At 47.8% G+C, this 12,794-nt stretch overlaps 1 protein-coding gene across 1 annotated transcript in view; it reads right to left on the bottom strand.

Moving 5' to 3' along the window:
- Positions 1-1,873: 1,873 nt before the first annotated feature.
- KAT6B (lysine acetyltransferase 6B) overlaps positions 1,874-12,794 on the bottom strand; it is a 695,781-nt gene continuing 684,860 nt past the window's right edge. The window contains exon 19 of the mRNA XM_073581049.1: positions 1,874-1,996. Coding sequence (XP_073437150.1) covers positions 1,993-1,996 — 4 coding nt within the window. The 3' untranslated portion in view covers positions 1,874-1,992. The remainder of the gene's footprint in view (positions 1,997-12,794) is intronic.

The raw sequence follows: 12,794 nt of genomic DNA, 5'->3' as shown, positions 1-12,794 counted from the left end.
ACCACCTAGCGCACGAAACCGTGAGAGTGCCGTTGCCCTGGACAGGTGGGTAGGCCGACTCTTGGGCGCGGGCACTAGCACAGGGTCCCTCATAGTGCAATCAAATGTCTCTGACGGGGGTGGTGCACACCCGCCGTCAGACACACCGCCGTACTATGAGGGGCCCAGTGCCAGTACTGACGCCCACGAGTGTGCCCCCCTAGCTTGGGCAGGGCCCCAGCATTTGCAATGTTTACCTCTCCCTGCTCCTCCGCTGTGTAGCCTGGGCTGTCAAATCCTTCACTGGGAGTGCCACTACAAATTGATTGAACTGAAAGATAATGGTTAAGATGTAGCTATGCCCTGTCCTGCTGGCCGGGCTCTAGCTCCAGATGATCAATGGCTTCCGTTTCTTATGGACGTCGACTCACAATGACATGCAGTGGTGGTTTATCATCAGCTTTCATAGTTTTCCTACTCACAAACGTGTGACATTCCGGAGCACATTTTAAAATGTGCCCTCTCATGCCAATCAAATAGAATCGTCTACGGCCTGTGGCTTCTGTCTTTTGCACTCCAAAGTTAGGTGACAGATCATGATAGCCAGTGAGCACCATGTTTACATCGCTCCCTGTGATAAAAATTTGATTGAGAAGAGTAACAGTGATGGAATCAATGGAAGTGCGATACAGCAAGACTTTATTCACAAAAAAATGTTTTCACTGTCTCAACACACAAATTAATTGAGGGTCAGCATCGCCTATGAAAATTGTGACGGAAGTTTTTCCCGTGAATAGTAATTCCTAGAATTCTGCAATCACTAGCCTTTATGTCAGTAATTGTATGCATCTCATTTCCTATTGCGGAGAGGCTGGACTGTATTACTGAGACAGAAATATATATAAAGATTTAAAAATAACACCAAAAGTATATAGTTGTGTACGCCTCAAATGCATTTCCTTTTTTCCACTTTTTAGATTGCTGTGTAATCCATACTGAGAGAAAAGATAACCCCGGCACACTCGTTTGAATTACGAGAGAACAATGCACATAGCTGCTCTTAATTTTTATTTAAAGCGGACCAAAAAATGAAAAATACAGACAAAATTATCCAACGTTTCGGCTCGCAGGCCTTTATCAAGGAATTATCTGTAATGATAAACAAATCTTTCAAAACCATGCAAATATTCTTATGCACTCGAAAAAAATGATAAAAAATTTTTTTTAAAAAAATTTATAATAAAAGGTCCATATAGTACATTCAAGTATCAAAATCAATTACTCATTATAACATAAAAATTATCAAAATACAGTGAAAACATATCCACAAGAAAAGGTGTACATATACAAATATATTTTTCTCCACCCCAATATATAAGTATCTCATAAGACAAAATTAATGCAAATTGTATTCAATACCTGTAAATAGATAGAAGACAAACGGGTCCTAAATGCTGACTGGATCAACGTTCAATAGTGACTCATTAGAGTCACCCACTATAGAGCAAAAAAACATAGAGAAAGTAGAGAAAGTATAAAAAGTATATATACCTGTGCCACAAAAAAAGGGGGACAAAACGATCCAAGATTGTAACATACCTATTCCATAAGTGCATATCTCAGACGTCAGGAGAAAGTGCGGTAGCGTGGTGCGCTGTGGACGCCCTGTGTTAACACCGTCCCTTAAATACACACACAAACAAAATACTTCCGGGTGGAGAGCGGCGTTACCCGCTGTGTACTGCGCACGCGCCACCAAGCCGTCCCTCACAAAAGGGCAGTGAAGAGCGGCGTTACCCGCAGTGTACTGCGCACGCGCCACCAAGCCGTCCATCACCAGACGGGAAACAGACCGGGCAGAAGAGGGCAATGTGGCCTTATAAACTGCGCACGCGCCACTCACGGACAACATGAGCGGCCAAAAGAAATAAATCCTCCCAGAAGTGCAGTGACGTGATGAACAGTGTTGGAACCTTTTGCACCAAAACGCTGTGACCGGATGCTATTATTAGGTTATCTGAAAAATAAAAATAGAAATAAAAATAGATGTTTATAAAATAAAATAACAATCTCTGATAAAAGACTAGTTAGTATATAGAGTTTACCAAATAAGGAAACAGAAGGATAAAAAATAAACAATAATACAAAGAATAAGTCAAAATACAAAAAACAAAAAATACCTACACTTACAAGAAAATACCTGCACCTACAAAAAAATTTAAATAAAATCCCTATTATTAGATTTTAAATTTATAAATGTTAATAAATGTTAATACATACTAATACAGAAAGAGGAGGGGCAATATTGACCTGAAAAATAATCAATGATAAGAGACCTCATATTCTCTATTTAGACCTAATGGTGCTAATGTTTGGAGCGTGTAAATCCAAAAGGATTCACGCTCCTTCAATCTCTTTAACCTATCGCCACCCCTTCTTGATACCTGAACTTGGTCAATAACCTGGTACCTCAGCTGGGCAACAGAGTGGCCACATGATAAGAAATGAAACGGAATGGGTAATAAAGTACGTCCGCACCTGATAGTAGACTTATGCTGTGAAATGCGGTCCCGGACATGCTGGGTAGTTTCCCCTGGGTAGTAATCCATACTGAGAACACGTGGATTTTACATGTTTAAACTATGCTATATATACCTGCTATCCAGTGATAAAGTACCCTTTCTCAACTTTGTACAATCTGGTCAAATCTATACTGGGCCTGAGAACATCAGAGTCTGCCTCCTGATCTATAGACATATATTTTTAATGTGTAAACTAGGCTACATATATACGTGTTATCTGGTGAAACGGTACCCTTTATCAACTTTCTACAATGTTGTTGAATCCATACTCGCCTGAGAACGGCTGCCGAGCTGTTAAGCAAGCTACAGCACCTGTGGTTTGGACACGTAATTTTTTCAGGAATGACGGTTAGGCCTAACTCCGGAATTACGGTTGACCTGAACTTACTGAGAAATCATCGTTCGTTCGCGGGGAATAATCTGAATCCCAGATCCCCATCACTAACGGAGTTCAGCAGGTTATCTGCACCTGTAAGCGACAAAAGCTGGTCCTTTTAGTGTAGCGTGCATGCAGCCCTGGACATGTACGGGAATGCTAGACCTGTTATTGCTCGATCTCACGTGCCAGAGCCTCACTTATCCTTCTAGTAAGCTTGACGCATACTGCGGGGGCATGCCGGAGTCTCGGTTGTTAACGGAATAAAGCTGAGAAATCGCTAGCACAACTACAAACACACATACCACACCACACACAGAATCGACACAGCTTTCAAAGTGTGCATCTTTTCTTTAGGTGGCATGGTTGTGGTTTCCCGGGTGGAGTCCAATTAAGCCACAGGCTCCACTCCTGGTGGTGCCCTTTTGGACATTCCTTTAAGGTTCAGCTTTGCAATCATACTGCCCCCGGAAACCAAAAACTTTGCCTTCATGGACGCTGTTTGGAGGTTCGTGGGAATAACGCCGCCCGATCAGCAGTCGGCATATGGGTCGCCCTCCCAGGGCTGTGGGGTACTCGGTACCGGGCCGGTGTCAGTGGGATGTGTCACAGCAGTGGTGACCCGGACGGTGGCCCTGGGCGCCCATGTAAATGGCGTGGTATACTGGTAAAGAGTTTATAAAGATAGTTTGACGCCACCTGTGGTGTTCGGCAACATAGATGTTAGGCCGACGTTGCATGCAGATCCTCTGGGACTGATGTTGTGCAGCAAAGATGGTGAAGCTCCCCACAGGTGGAGCTGGAGTCCCAGGGAAGTGTAGATGTAGTGATGGGGAAAGGCACAGGCGGTGTAGGTGCTGGTACCCAGATGTAGCGGTGCTGGAATAACTGTAGGACACCAGAGCGTGCAGTTCCAAAGCTTTACGCACAGTCTGCAGGTTACACAGATGCCTGCCTCCGTGCAGTGTCCTCCGGGTCAGGACCTCAGCCAACCTTCCGGGACCAAAATGGAAAGCTCCCTTCCAACACTCCGCCAACATGTACCTTCCTGAACGCCTCCTTTCTAGCGCTTGTGGGGGAAACACTCACAGGACCGTGGTTCACTGAAGCGCCTCCTGTCTAACAGATGTTCCTCAGACTTTACTTGTATGGCAGACAGCTGTAGCCTTTTCCTTCTGGCTCCCACACGTCGATGCTGGGGCCTCCGAGCCTTAGTTGGGTCCAGAGCATTTATAGCTGCTACTTCCCCCGGTTTCTGCTGCAGGAACGTCAGTGTCCCTACAAACTCGGAGACCGAAATCGGGACCATGCGCTCCAGCTAGGAGTGAGCCTTAACTCTGCTCATCCTCCAGCTCCCCTTCTCACGTCCACACACTTCCCCTTCCCTACACAGAGTGCCCTAACTTACCTCCTCCCGACCACAGAGAGCAGCTCCTCAGCAGTCAGGTTCAGAGGTCTCCCTGCTAGCCTGGAGTGGGAAATGTGTTGTGTGTTGGTTTCACTGTTAGAGAGATCCTTCGTTGCTCCCAAGCTTGACAACACACTCCCTAGGAGGAAGGTAATGCCACAGTGGCGACCATACTCTTGGGGATGCCACAAGTGCACTGAGGCCCAGCCACTGCTGGATGATGCTGCTGGTACATTGACCCAGACCACTACATTCCCCTTGCACTCTACACTGCCAGAATCTGACCCAGAGGAAACTCAGGTTCCCCTTCCCACATACTATACCACCTTACACGGTGACAAAGAGGAAGGTGCAGATGAAAGTGCAGGTTCCTTGAGCAGTTGGGGGGGCATAGTCAAGGGCGATGGCACTGGCACAGGGCACCGCATAGTACGCAAAAGTGTCTCTGCCGGTGGGAGGGCCTAAACAGCCAAGTGCAGTGAGATGGAAGATGGGGACGACAAGGAGTTCAAAGTAGTGCAGGGATTCCCTAGCAAGGAGACTTATGTAATTGTTTTCAATGTTGGGACAGCAATTTTTGGGGAGCACTATACTCTGGTTAATGATATATGGGGCCCACCATACACTGGAGCATTCCAAAGGTGGACATCAGACACTGGAGCAGCATTTACAGGGCCCATTATACACTAGAGCAGTAGAAATGGGGCCCATTATATATGGAGCATTATTTGAGCCCATAAGACAGTGGAGCTTCATCCATTGGGACCAACATATACTATAGCATTATGTGGAGCTCATCATATACGGTTTGAAACATTAATGATTCCATATGGAGAAATATATGGGCCTCATTACTCTGTATAGCGCACTAAGCGCTGGCCATAATACTGTATGGAGTTATATACTGTCCGTTTTTGGAGGTATTGGAGAATTTAAAATGGATATCAGTCATGAGATGTAAGAAGTGAAGTATTTTTCATTGTACTATACTGCTATTTCTCTGCCATATCGGAACATCATGAGTTATGGTATGTGTTAAAGGGGCGCTCTTTGGCCCTGGGCCCACGAAAACCTGGAGCCAGCCCTACTCCCCCACAACTGTAGCCAAATAACCCCCATTTTTCAGTGCGTAACTAGTATTATGAAGTAAATTAAGGTTGACAAGCTTAAGTAATAAGAATTGATGCTTTTGGCATTCAAATGGGCACTGTAGGTGTGTTTCCTGTCCTCCTCTCACTGCTGACTTTAATTCCCCATTGACTTACATTGGGTTTCGTGTTTCGGTCGGAACATAGTCGGCCGATTTTGCTCGACCCGACTTTTGGAAAAGTCGGGTTTCATGAAACGAGACTCGACCCTAAAAAACCAAAAGTCGCTCAACTCTACAAATAGATGATAAAGGTGCCTGTCATGCCCGTCATGCTGCTTGCGCTGCATGATTCCCACTGTCATGCCTGTCATGCCGCATTGTCCCCAGTGCCGGGTCCCTGCGGGCGCCCCGGGGGTCACTCTTGTGTGTGCATGCACACCTGACTGTTAGGCTGTCCTGACTGTTAGGCTGTCATGTCTGTTATGCTGCATGACATGTGCATGTGCACCTCAGTCATGCTTGTCGTGTCTGTTATGCTGCATGACCCCTGGAGCAGTGTGCACGTGCACCTCACAGTCATGCTTGTCGTGTCTGTTATGCTGCATGACTCCTGGAGCAGTGTGCATGTGCATGTCACAGTCATGCTTGTTGTGTCTGTTATGCTGCATGGCTCCTGGAGCAGTGTGCACGCGCACCTCATCTAATGGCTGCCTGCAGATGCTGGTGCGAACTTGTGCTTTACCTCATAGCTATACGCCATTGCTTGTGCGCACATGTGCTTCACCTCATGGCTGTGCATCATCGCTAGTGTGCATGCTCACCTCACCTTTGCTGCATGCCGTTGCTGTGTGCATTGTGTGCCTTACCTTACGGTTGCGTGCTGTTGCTGGTGCGCATGAGCATCTCCAGTGCTGGATCCTTAGGCTGGACACCTGTGCTCGGCGCCCGAGTGCGCACTCATCTCCATGCTGCCTGTAACGGTTCCTCTCTATGGTCCTGGAGGACCAAATCCAGCAATCCTCTCTATGGTCCTGGAGGACCCGACTATGTGATCCTCTCTATGGTCCTGCAGGACTTGACCCAGCAATCCTCTCTATGGTCCTGGAGGACCCGACCATGTGATCCACTCTATGGTCCAGCAGGACCTGACCCAGCAATCCTCTCTATGGTCCTGGAGGACCTGACCATGCGATCCTCTCCATGGTCCAGCAGGACCTGATCCAGCTATCCTCTCTATGGTCCTGGAGGACCCGACCATGTGATCCTCTCTTTGGTCCAGGAGGTCCTGATCCAGCTACCCTCTCTATGTTCCTGGTGGAGTTGAACCGGAAGTCCTTCCCATGGTCCTGACCGGTAAGTCCAGGGGCTCCTGCCCTATATCAGACCGCCCCTTCCTATGGTCGGGGCCTGATTATTATTATGTTGGCTTCCCTGCTAGGGTTGCATGGTTCCTGCTCAGTCGCTCCCTGTATTCAGTGCCCCTGCACCCTGCCCTGTTGTGCTTCTCTGCACACGCTCTGTGCTTAGACTCTGTCTATTGTCCTGTGCCATGTCTTGTGTTGTCTTTTGTGCCATGTTTTGTTTTTGCTATTCTTAGTCTTGTAGCACTCTCTATGTTCTCTGTCTTTGCCCGGCTCTGAGCTCTAGCATACGTTCCGTTTCTTTCTCTTGTACCCGGCTCTGTGCTTCAGCCTACGTTCAGCTCTCTAGCTTTTTCCATTCTCTAGCTTTTGTACCTTGTCTGTGCTCCTAGCGCACTTCCTGTCTAGTTCCGTTTTTCGTGCGCACTTACACATTCACCTTTCGTACCAGGCTTCGATGTGCCGTCTTGCACGTGTCTTAGTTATGTACCTTTGCCTAGCCCTGCCTTGTGGCTGCGTGCCCCTTGCATGCTCCTGGTCGTACCCATGCCGCCTGTCTGTGCCTCAGCTGTGCTCGCCGGCCAGTGCTCTATTGGTCTCCGTCTGTCTGTGCCTCAGCCATGCCGCCTCAGTCATGCCCGCCTGTCTGTGCCTCAGCCGGTACCCTTTGCCGGTGCCCCAGTTGTGTCTTCCGTGCTCCCTTGCATACACGCTGTTTCTCGCACTGTGCGTTTTGTGCTTCTTTAGCACATGTCTTTTGCTAACTTTGCTCTGTCCTGAATCTTGCCTCTCTGTCTTTTCCTGAGTACTATGTCCTTGGTCTGTGCCCGGCTCTGTGCTTGCTGCCTATGTTCTGCTCTCTGTCTTGAGCCCTGCCCCTGGCGTGCCGCTCTGCACGCACAGGAACATGCCTAGTACCTTGCCCCTGCCGTGCCCCTCTGCACGCGCAGGACCATACCTTGAACCCTGCGCCTGGCGTGCCCCTGTGCACGTGCAAGACCATGCCTAGTACCCTGCCCCTGACATGCTCCTCTGCACTTGAAGGACCATGTTTAGTACCCTGCCCCTGGGGTGTCCCTCTGCACACGCAGGACCATGCTTAGTATCTTGAACCCTGGCATGTCCCCTAAACACACACCATGCCTAGTATCTTGATCCTGGTGTTTCACCTCTGTGTCTTCGTGATTACATCTTGCAGCTGATGATACCCCGTGACCACGCTTTGATTACGTCTTGCACCTGATGGAACCCAGTGACCACGCTTTGCACATCCTAGAACCCTGTCATGCACCTGGTGCCCTGCATGCACCCTTGTCATGTACCTGGTGTGCCCTCTGCACGCACGTGTCTCAGCCGTGTCTTTTGCGAGCCGGCCATCTGGTCTCAGCAGTCGTGGTGGCTCACTCCCTTGGGCTTGTCCCTGACACTCCCTGTATAGGGGGTGGTCCTCACTAGGCCTGATCACCCTAGGTGAGTGGGTGCCATGACCCATAGGGTCCACTCCAAGAGTTACGTCTCATCTCACCAAGAGACATCACAACCCCTAACAGTATAAAGCATGGTCAAAGGGTTCCATCAGGTGCAAGACGTAATCAAAGCGAAGACACAGAGGTGATAACGTGCCAATGGGCACGCTAAGGTCCGAGGTTCAAGGCTAGGTTCATGTTTAGGGGAACACCAGGATCAAGATACTAGGCATGGCATGGTGCGTGTTTAGGGGACGCGCCAGGGTTCAAGATACTAAGAATGATCCTACACGTGCAGAGGGGCACGCTAGGAGCAGGGTACTAAGCATGGTCCTGCGCGCGCAGAGGGGCACGCCAGGGGCAGAGTACTAGGCATGGTCTTGCACGTGCAGAGGGGCACCCCAGGGGCAGGGTTCAAGGTATGGTCCTGCGCACTCAGAGGGGCACGCCAGGGGCAGGGTTCAAGACAGAGAGCGGAACATAGGCAGCAGCACAGAGCCGGGCACAGACAAAGGACATACAGTTAGGTCCATATATATTTGGACAGAGACAACATTTTTCTAATTTTGGTTCTAGACATGTGATGATGTTGGTCTCTTGCGTTGCTATAGCGATCTCATGATACCGCTAGTCACGCGAGACTACGTCATCACAGGACCTTGCCGCAAGGCATTACTGGGAACGCTGAGGCCCGGGAAGACTGCGCGTCGCCGGAAGGTAAATATACCCCGATTTTTTATTTTTTATTCTTTTTTTTACAGGGGTATGGTACCCAGGGCCTGGAGGACAGTCTCCTCTCCTCCACACCATGGGTACCAACCACACATGAGACACTTAACTTCGCGCATGGTGGGCATAGCCACATGCGGGAAGTAAGCGGTTCTCATGCATTCCTATGGATGCGGAATCGCGGCAATTCTTTGTGATTCTGCACAAAAGAATGAGCATGCTGCAATTTTTTCCGCGATGCGATTCCGCCTCGGAAAAAAGCGCAGCATTAGCACAGCATGTGCGGAATGCCATAGGAATGCATGGGGTGCTTCTGTACAAGATTTTTAAACGTTTTCGCAGCGTTTTCGTGCCGAAAATCGCGGCAAAAACGCTTAAAAATCGCATCGTGGGCACACAGCCTAAATGACAAATCAGTTTATAAAAAACTGAGTACGGGCACTACTTTAACCCCTTCACGACCAATGACGCCACATAGGCGTCATGAAACCTGGTTCAAATCTGACCAGTGACGCCTATGTGGCGTCATGACTTTAAAGCCCCCCTGCGGGTTGGGTGACCTAGGTCACTGAAAGGTCACCCGACCCGCAGATACAGGGGGCTTTGTAATTCACCACAGGGGGCGTGGCTTCGCCCCCACGTGGCTACGATCGCTCTGATTGGCTGTTAAAAGTTAAACAGCCAATCAGAGCGATAGTAATATTTCATCAATGAAAATTGATGAAATATTACAATCCAGCCATGTCCGATGCTGCTGTAGCATCGGACATGGCTGGAGACACCGATTCCACCCCCCCACCGGCGATCTCCCCCCACAACTGAATGACAGCGGCGATCTGCCGCCGCTGTCATCATCTGCCCCCCTCCCATTCCCTCTGCTCCCCGCCAGCCTCCGTTCCCCCCTCACCCCCCCTGGTACCTCCTGAGTCCCCCCGTCCCTCCCGATGTCCCTCGGGTCCGGATGATGGGCGCCGCCATCTTGGAAAATGACGGGCGCATGCGCAGTGCGCCCGCCCGAATCTGCCAGCTGCAGATTCCATTCTTTCATTTTGATCACTCTCACAGTGATCAAAATGAAAGAAAAAGTAAATAAACCCCCCAATTATCACCCCCATAGGTAGGCAGAACTAATAAAATAAAGAAAATATTTTTATTTTTATTTTTCCATTAGGGTTAGGGTTAGGGTTGAAAAGAGGGTTAGCGTTAGGGTTAGGGTTGAAAAGAGGGTTAGGATTAGGGTTGAAAAGAGGGTTAGGGTTGAAAAGAGGGTTAGGGTTGAAAAGAGGGTTAGGGTTAGGGTTGGAAAGAGGGTTAGGGTTAGGGTTGGAAATAGGGTTAGGGTTGGAAAGAGGGTTAGGGTTGGAAAGAGGGTTAGGGCTAGGGTTGGAAAGAGGGTTAGGGTTAGGGTTGGAAAGAGGGTTAGGGTTGGAAAGAGGGTTAGGGTTGGAAAGAGGGTTAGGCTTGTGGTTAGGGTTATGGTTAGGGTTGGGATTAGGGTTAGGGGTATGTTGGGGTTAGGGTTATGGTTAGGGTTGGAATTAGGGTTAGGGATGTGTTGGGGTTAGGGCTGTGGTTAGGGGTGTGTTGGGGTTAGGGCTGGAGTTAGAATTGAGGGGTTTCCACTGTTTAGGCACATCAGGGGTCTCCAAACGCGACATGGTGCAACCATTGATTCCAGCCAATTTTGCGTTTAAAAAGTTAAACGGTGCTTCCTCCCTTCCAAGGCCCGATGTGTGCCCAAACAGTGGTTTACCCCCACATATGGGGTATCAGCGTACTCAGGAAAAATTGCACAACAACTTTGGGGGTCTAATTTCTCCTGGTACCCTTGGGAAAATAAAAAATTGGGGGCTAAAAAAATATTTTTGTGGAAAAATTTTTTTTTTTAATTTTCACGTCTCTGCGTTATAAACTTCTGTGAAGCACTTGGGGGTCCAAAGTGCTCACCAGGCATCTAGATAAGTTACTTGGGAGGTCTAGTTTCCAAAATGGGGTCACTTGTGGGGGGTTTCTATTGTTTAGGCACATCAGGGGCTCTGCAAACGTAATGACGACCGCAGACCATTCCATCAAAGTCTGCATTTCAAAACGCAACTACTTCCATTCCAAGCCCTTACGTGTGCCCAAACAATAGTTCCCCCCCATATATGGGCCACCAGCGTACTCAGGACAAACTGTACAACAACTCTTGGGGTCCAATTTATCCTGCTACCCTTGTGAAAAAAAAATTGCTGGCTAAAAATCATTTTTTTTTTAGAAAAAAAAAATATTTTTTATTTTCACGTCTCTGCGTTATAAACTTCTGTGAAGCACTTGGGGGTTCAAGGTGCTCACCACACATCTAGATAAATTCCTTGGGGGGTCTAGTTTCCAAAATGGGGTCACTTGTGGGGGGGTTCCACAGTTTAGGTACATCAGAGGTTCTGCAAATGTAACATGATGCCCGCAGACCATTCCATCAAAGTCAGCATTTCATAATGTCACTACTTCCCTTCCGAGCCCCGACGTGTGCCCAAACAGTGGTCCCCACCCACATATGAGGTATCAGCGTACTCAGGACAAACTGGACAACAACTTTTGGGGTCCAATTTATCCTGCTACCCTTGTGAAAAAAAAATTGCTAGCTAAAAATCTTTTATTTTGAGGAAAAAAAAATATTTTTTATTTTCACGCCTCTGCGTTATAAACTTCTGTGAAGCGCTTGGGGGTTCATGGTGCTCACCACACATCTAGATAAGTTCCTTGGGGGGTCTAGTCTCCAAAATGGGGTCAATTGTGGGGGGGTTCCACAGTTTAGGTACATCAGGGGCTCTGCAAATGTAACATGATGCCCGCAGACCATTCCATCAAAGTCAGCATTTCAAAATGTCACTACTTCCCTTCCGAGCCCCGACGTGTGCCCAAACAGTGGTTCCCCCCCACATTTGGGGTACCAGCGTACTCAGGATAAACTGGACAACAAATTTTGGGGTCTAATTTATCCTGGTACCCTTGTGAAAATAAAAAATTGCGCACTAAAAAATAATTTTTTGAGGGAAAAAAATTTTTTTTTATTTTCACGGCTCTGCGTCATAAACTTTTGTGAAGCACTTGAGGGTTCAAGGTGCTCACCACACATGTAGATAAGTTCCTTAGGGGGTCTAGTTTCCAAAATGGGGTCATTTGTGGGGAGCTCCAATGTTTAGGCACACAGGGGCTCTCCAAACATGACATGGTGTCTGCTAAGGATTGGAAGTAATTTGCATTTCAAAAAGTCAAATGGCTCTCCTTCCCTTCTGAGCCCTGCCGAATGCCCAAACAGTGGTTCCCCCCCACATATGGGGTACCAGCGTACTCAGGACAAACTGCACAACAAGATTTGTGGTCCAATTTCTCCTGTTAGCTTTGTGAAAATTAAAAATCTCACGAAAAAACAATCTCAGAATCGCTGGGATCCATTGAAGCGTTCCTGAGTTATTACCTCATAAAGGGACACTGGTCAGAATTGCAAAAAATGGCTTGGTCATTAAGGTCAAAATAGGCTTGGTCATGAAGGGGTTAAAATATTCAAATTGATTAAGAAAGATACTGAGAAAATAGGTGGAAATGGGATTTTTTTATAAACATTTTTCTGAAAACGCATTTGTGGCACGACCTAAAAAAATCTTATTGGTATTTTATACCCAAAATCCACGAAACATTGGACTGCCCACCTAGACATCCTATTGTATCAGCTAAGGGTTCTGGTTCTACTTAACGCAATATGTGACTTGGGTGTTGAGGCCACAAGTTAAATATATCCCTTCATATTTTTTACCTGCTCT

The sequence above is a fragment of the Dendrobates tinctorius genome, unplaced genomic scaffold (assembly GCF_039654945.1).
Source record: "Dendrobates tinctorius isolate UK_male_01 unplaced genomic scaffold, ASM3965494v1 ptg000068l, whole genome shotgun sequence".
Classification (NCBI taxonomy): Eukaryota; Metazoa; Chordata; class Amphibia; order Anura; family Dendrobatidae; genus Dendrobates; species Dendrobates tinctorius.
Note: the sequence above shows the minus strand (reverse complement) of the source record. Positions and strands in the feature narration are given on the sequence as shown.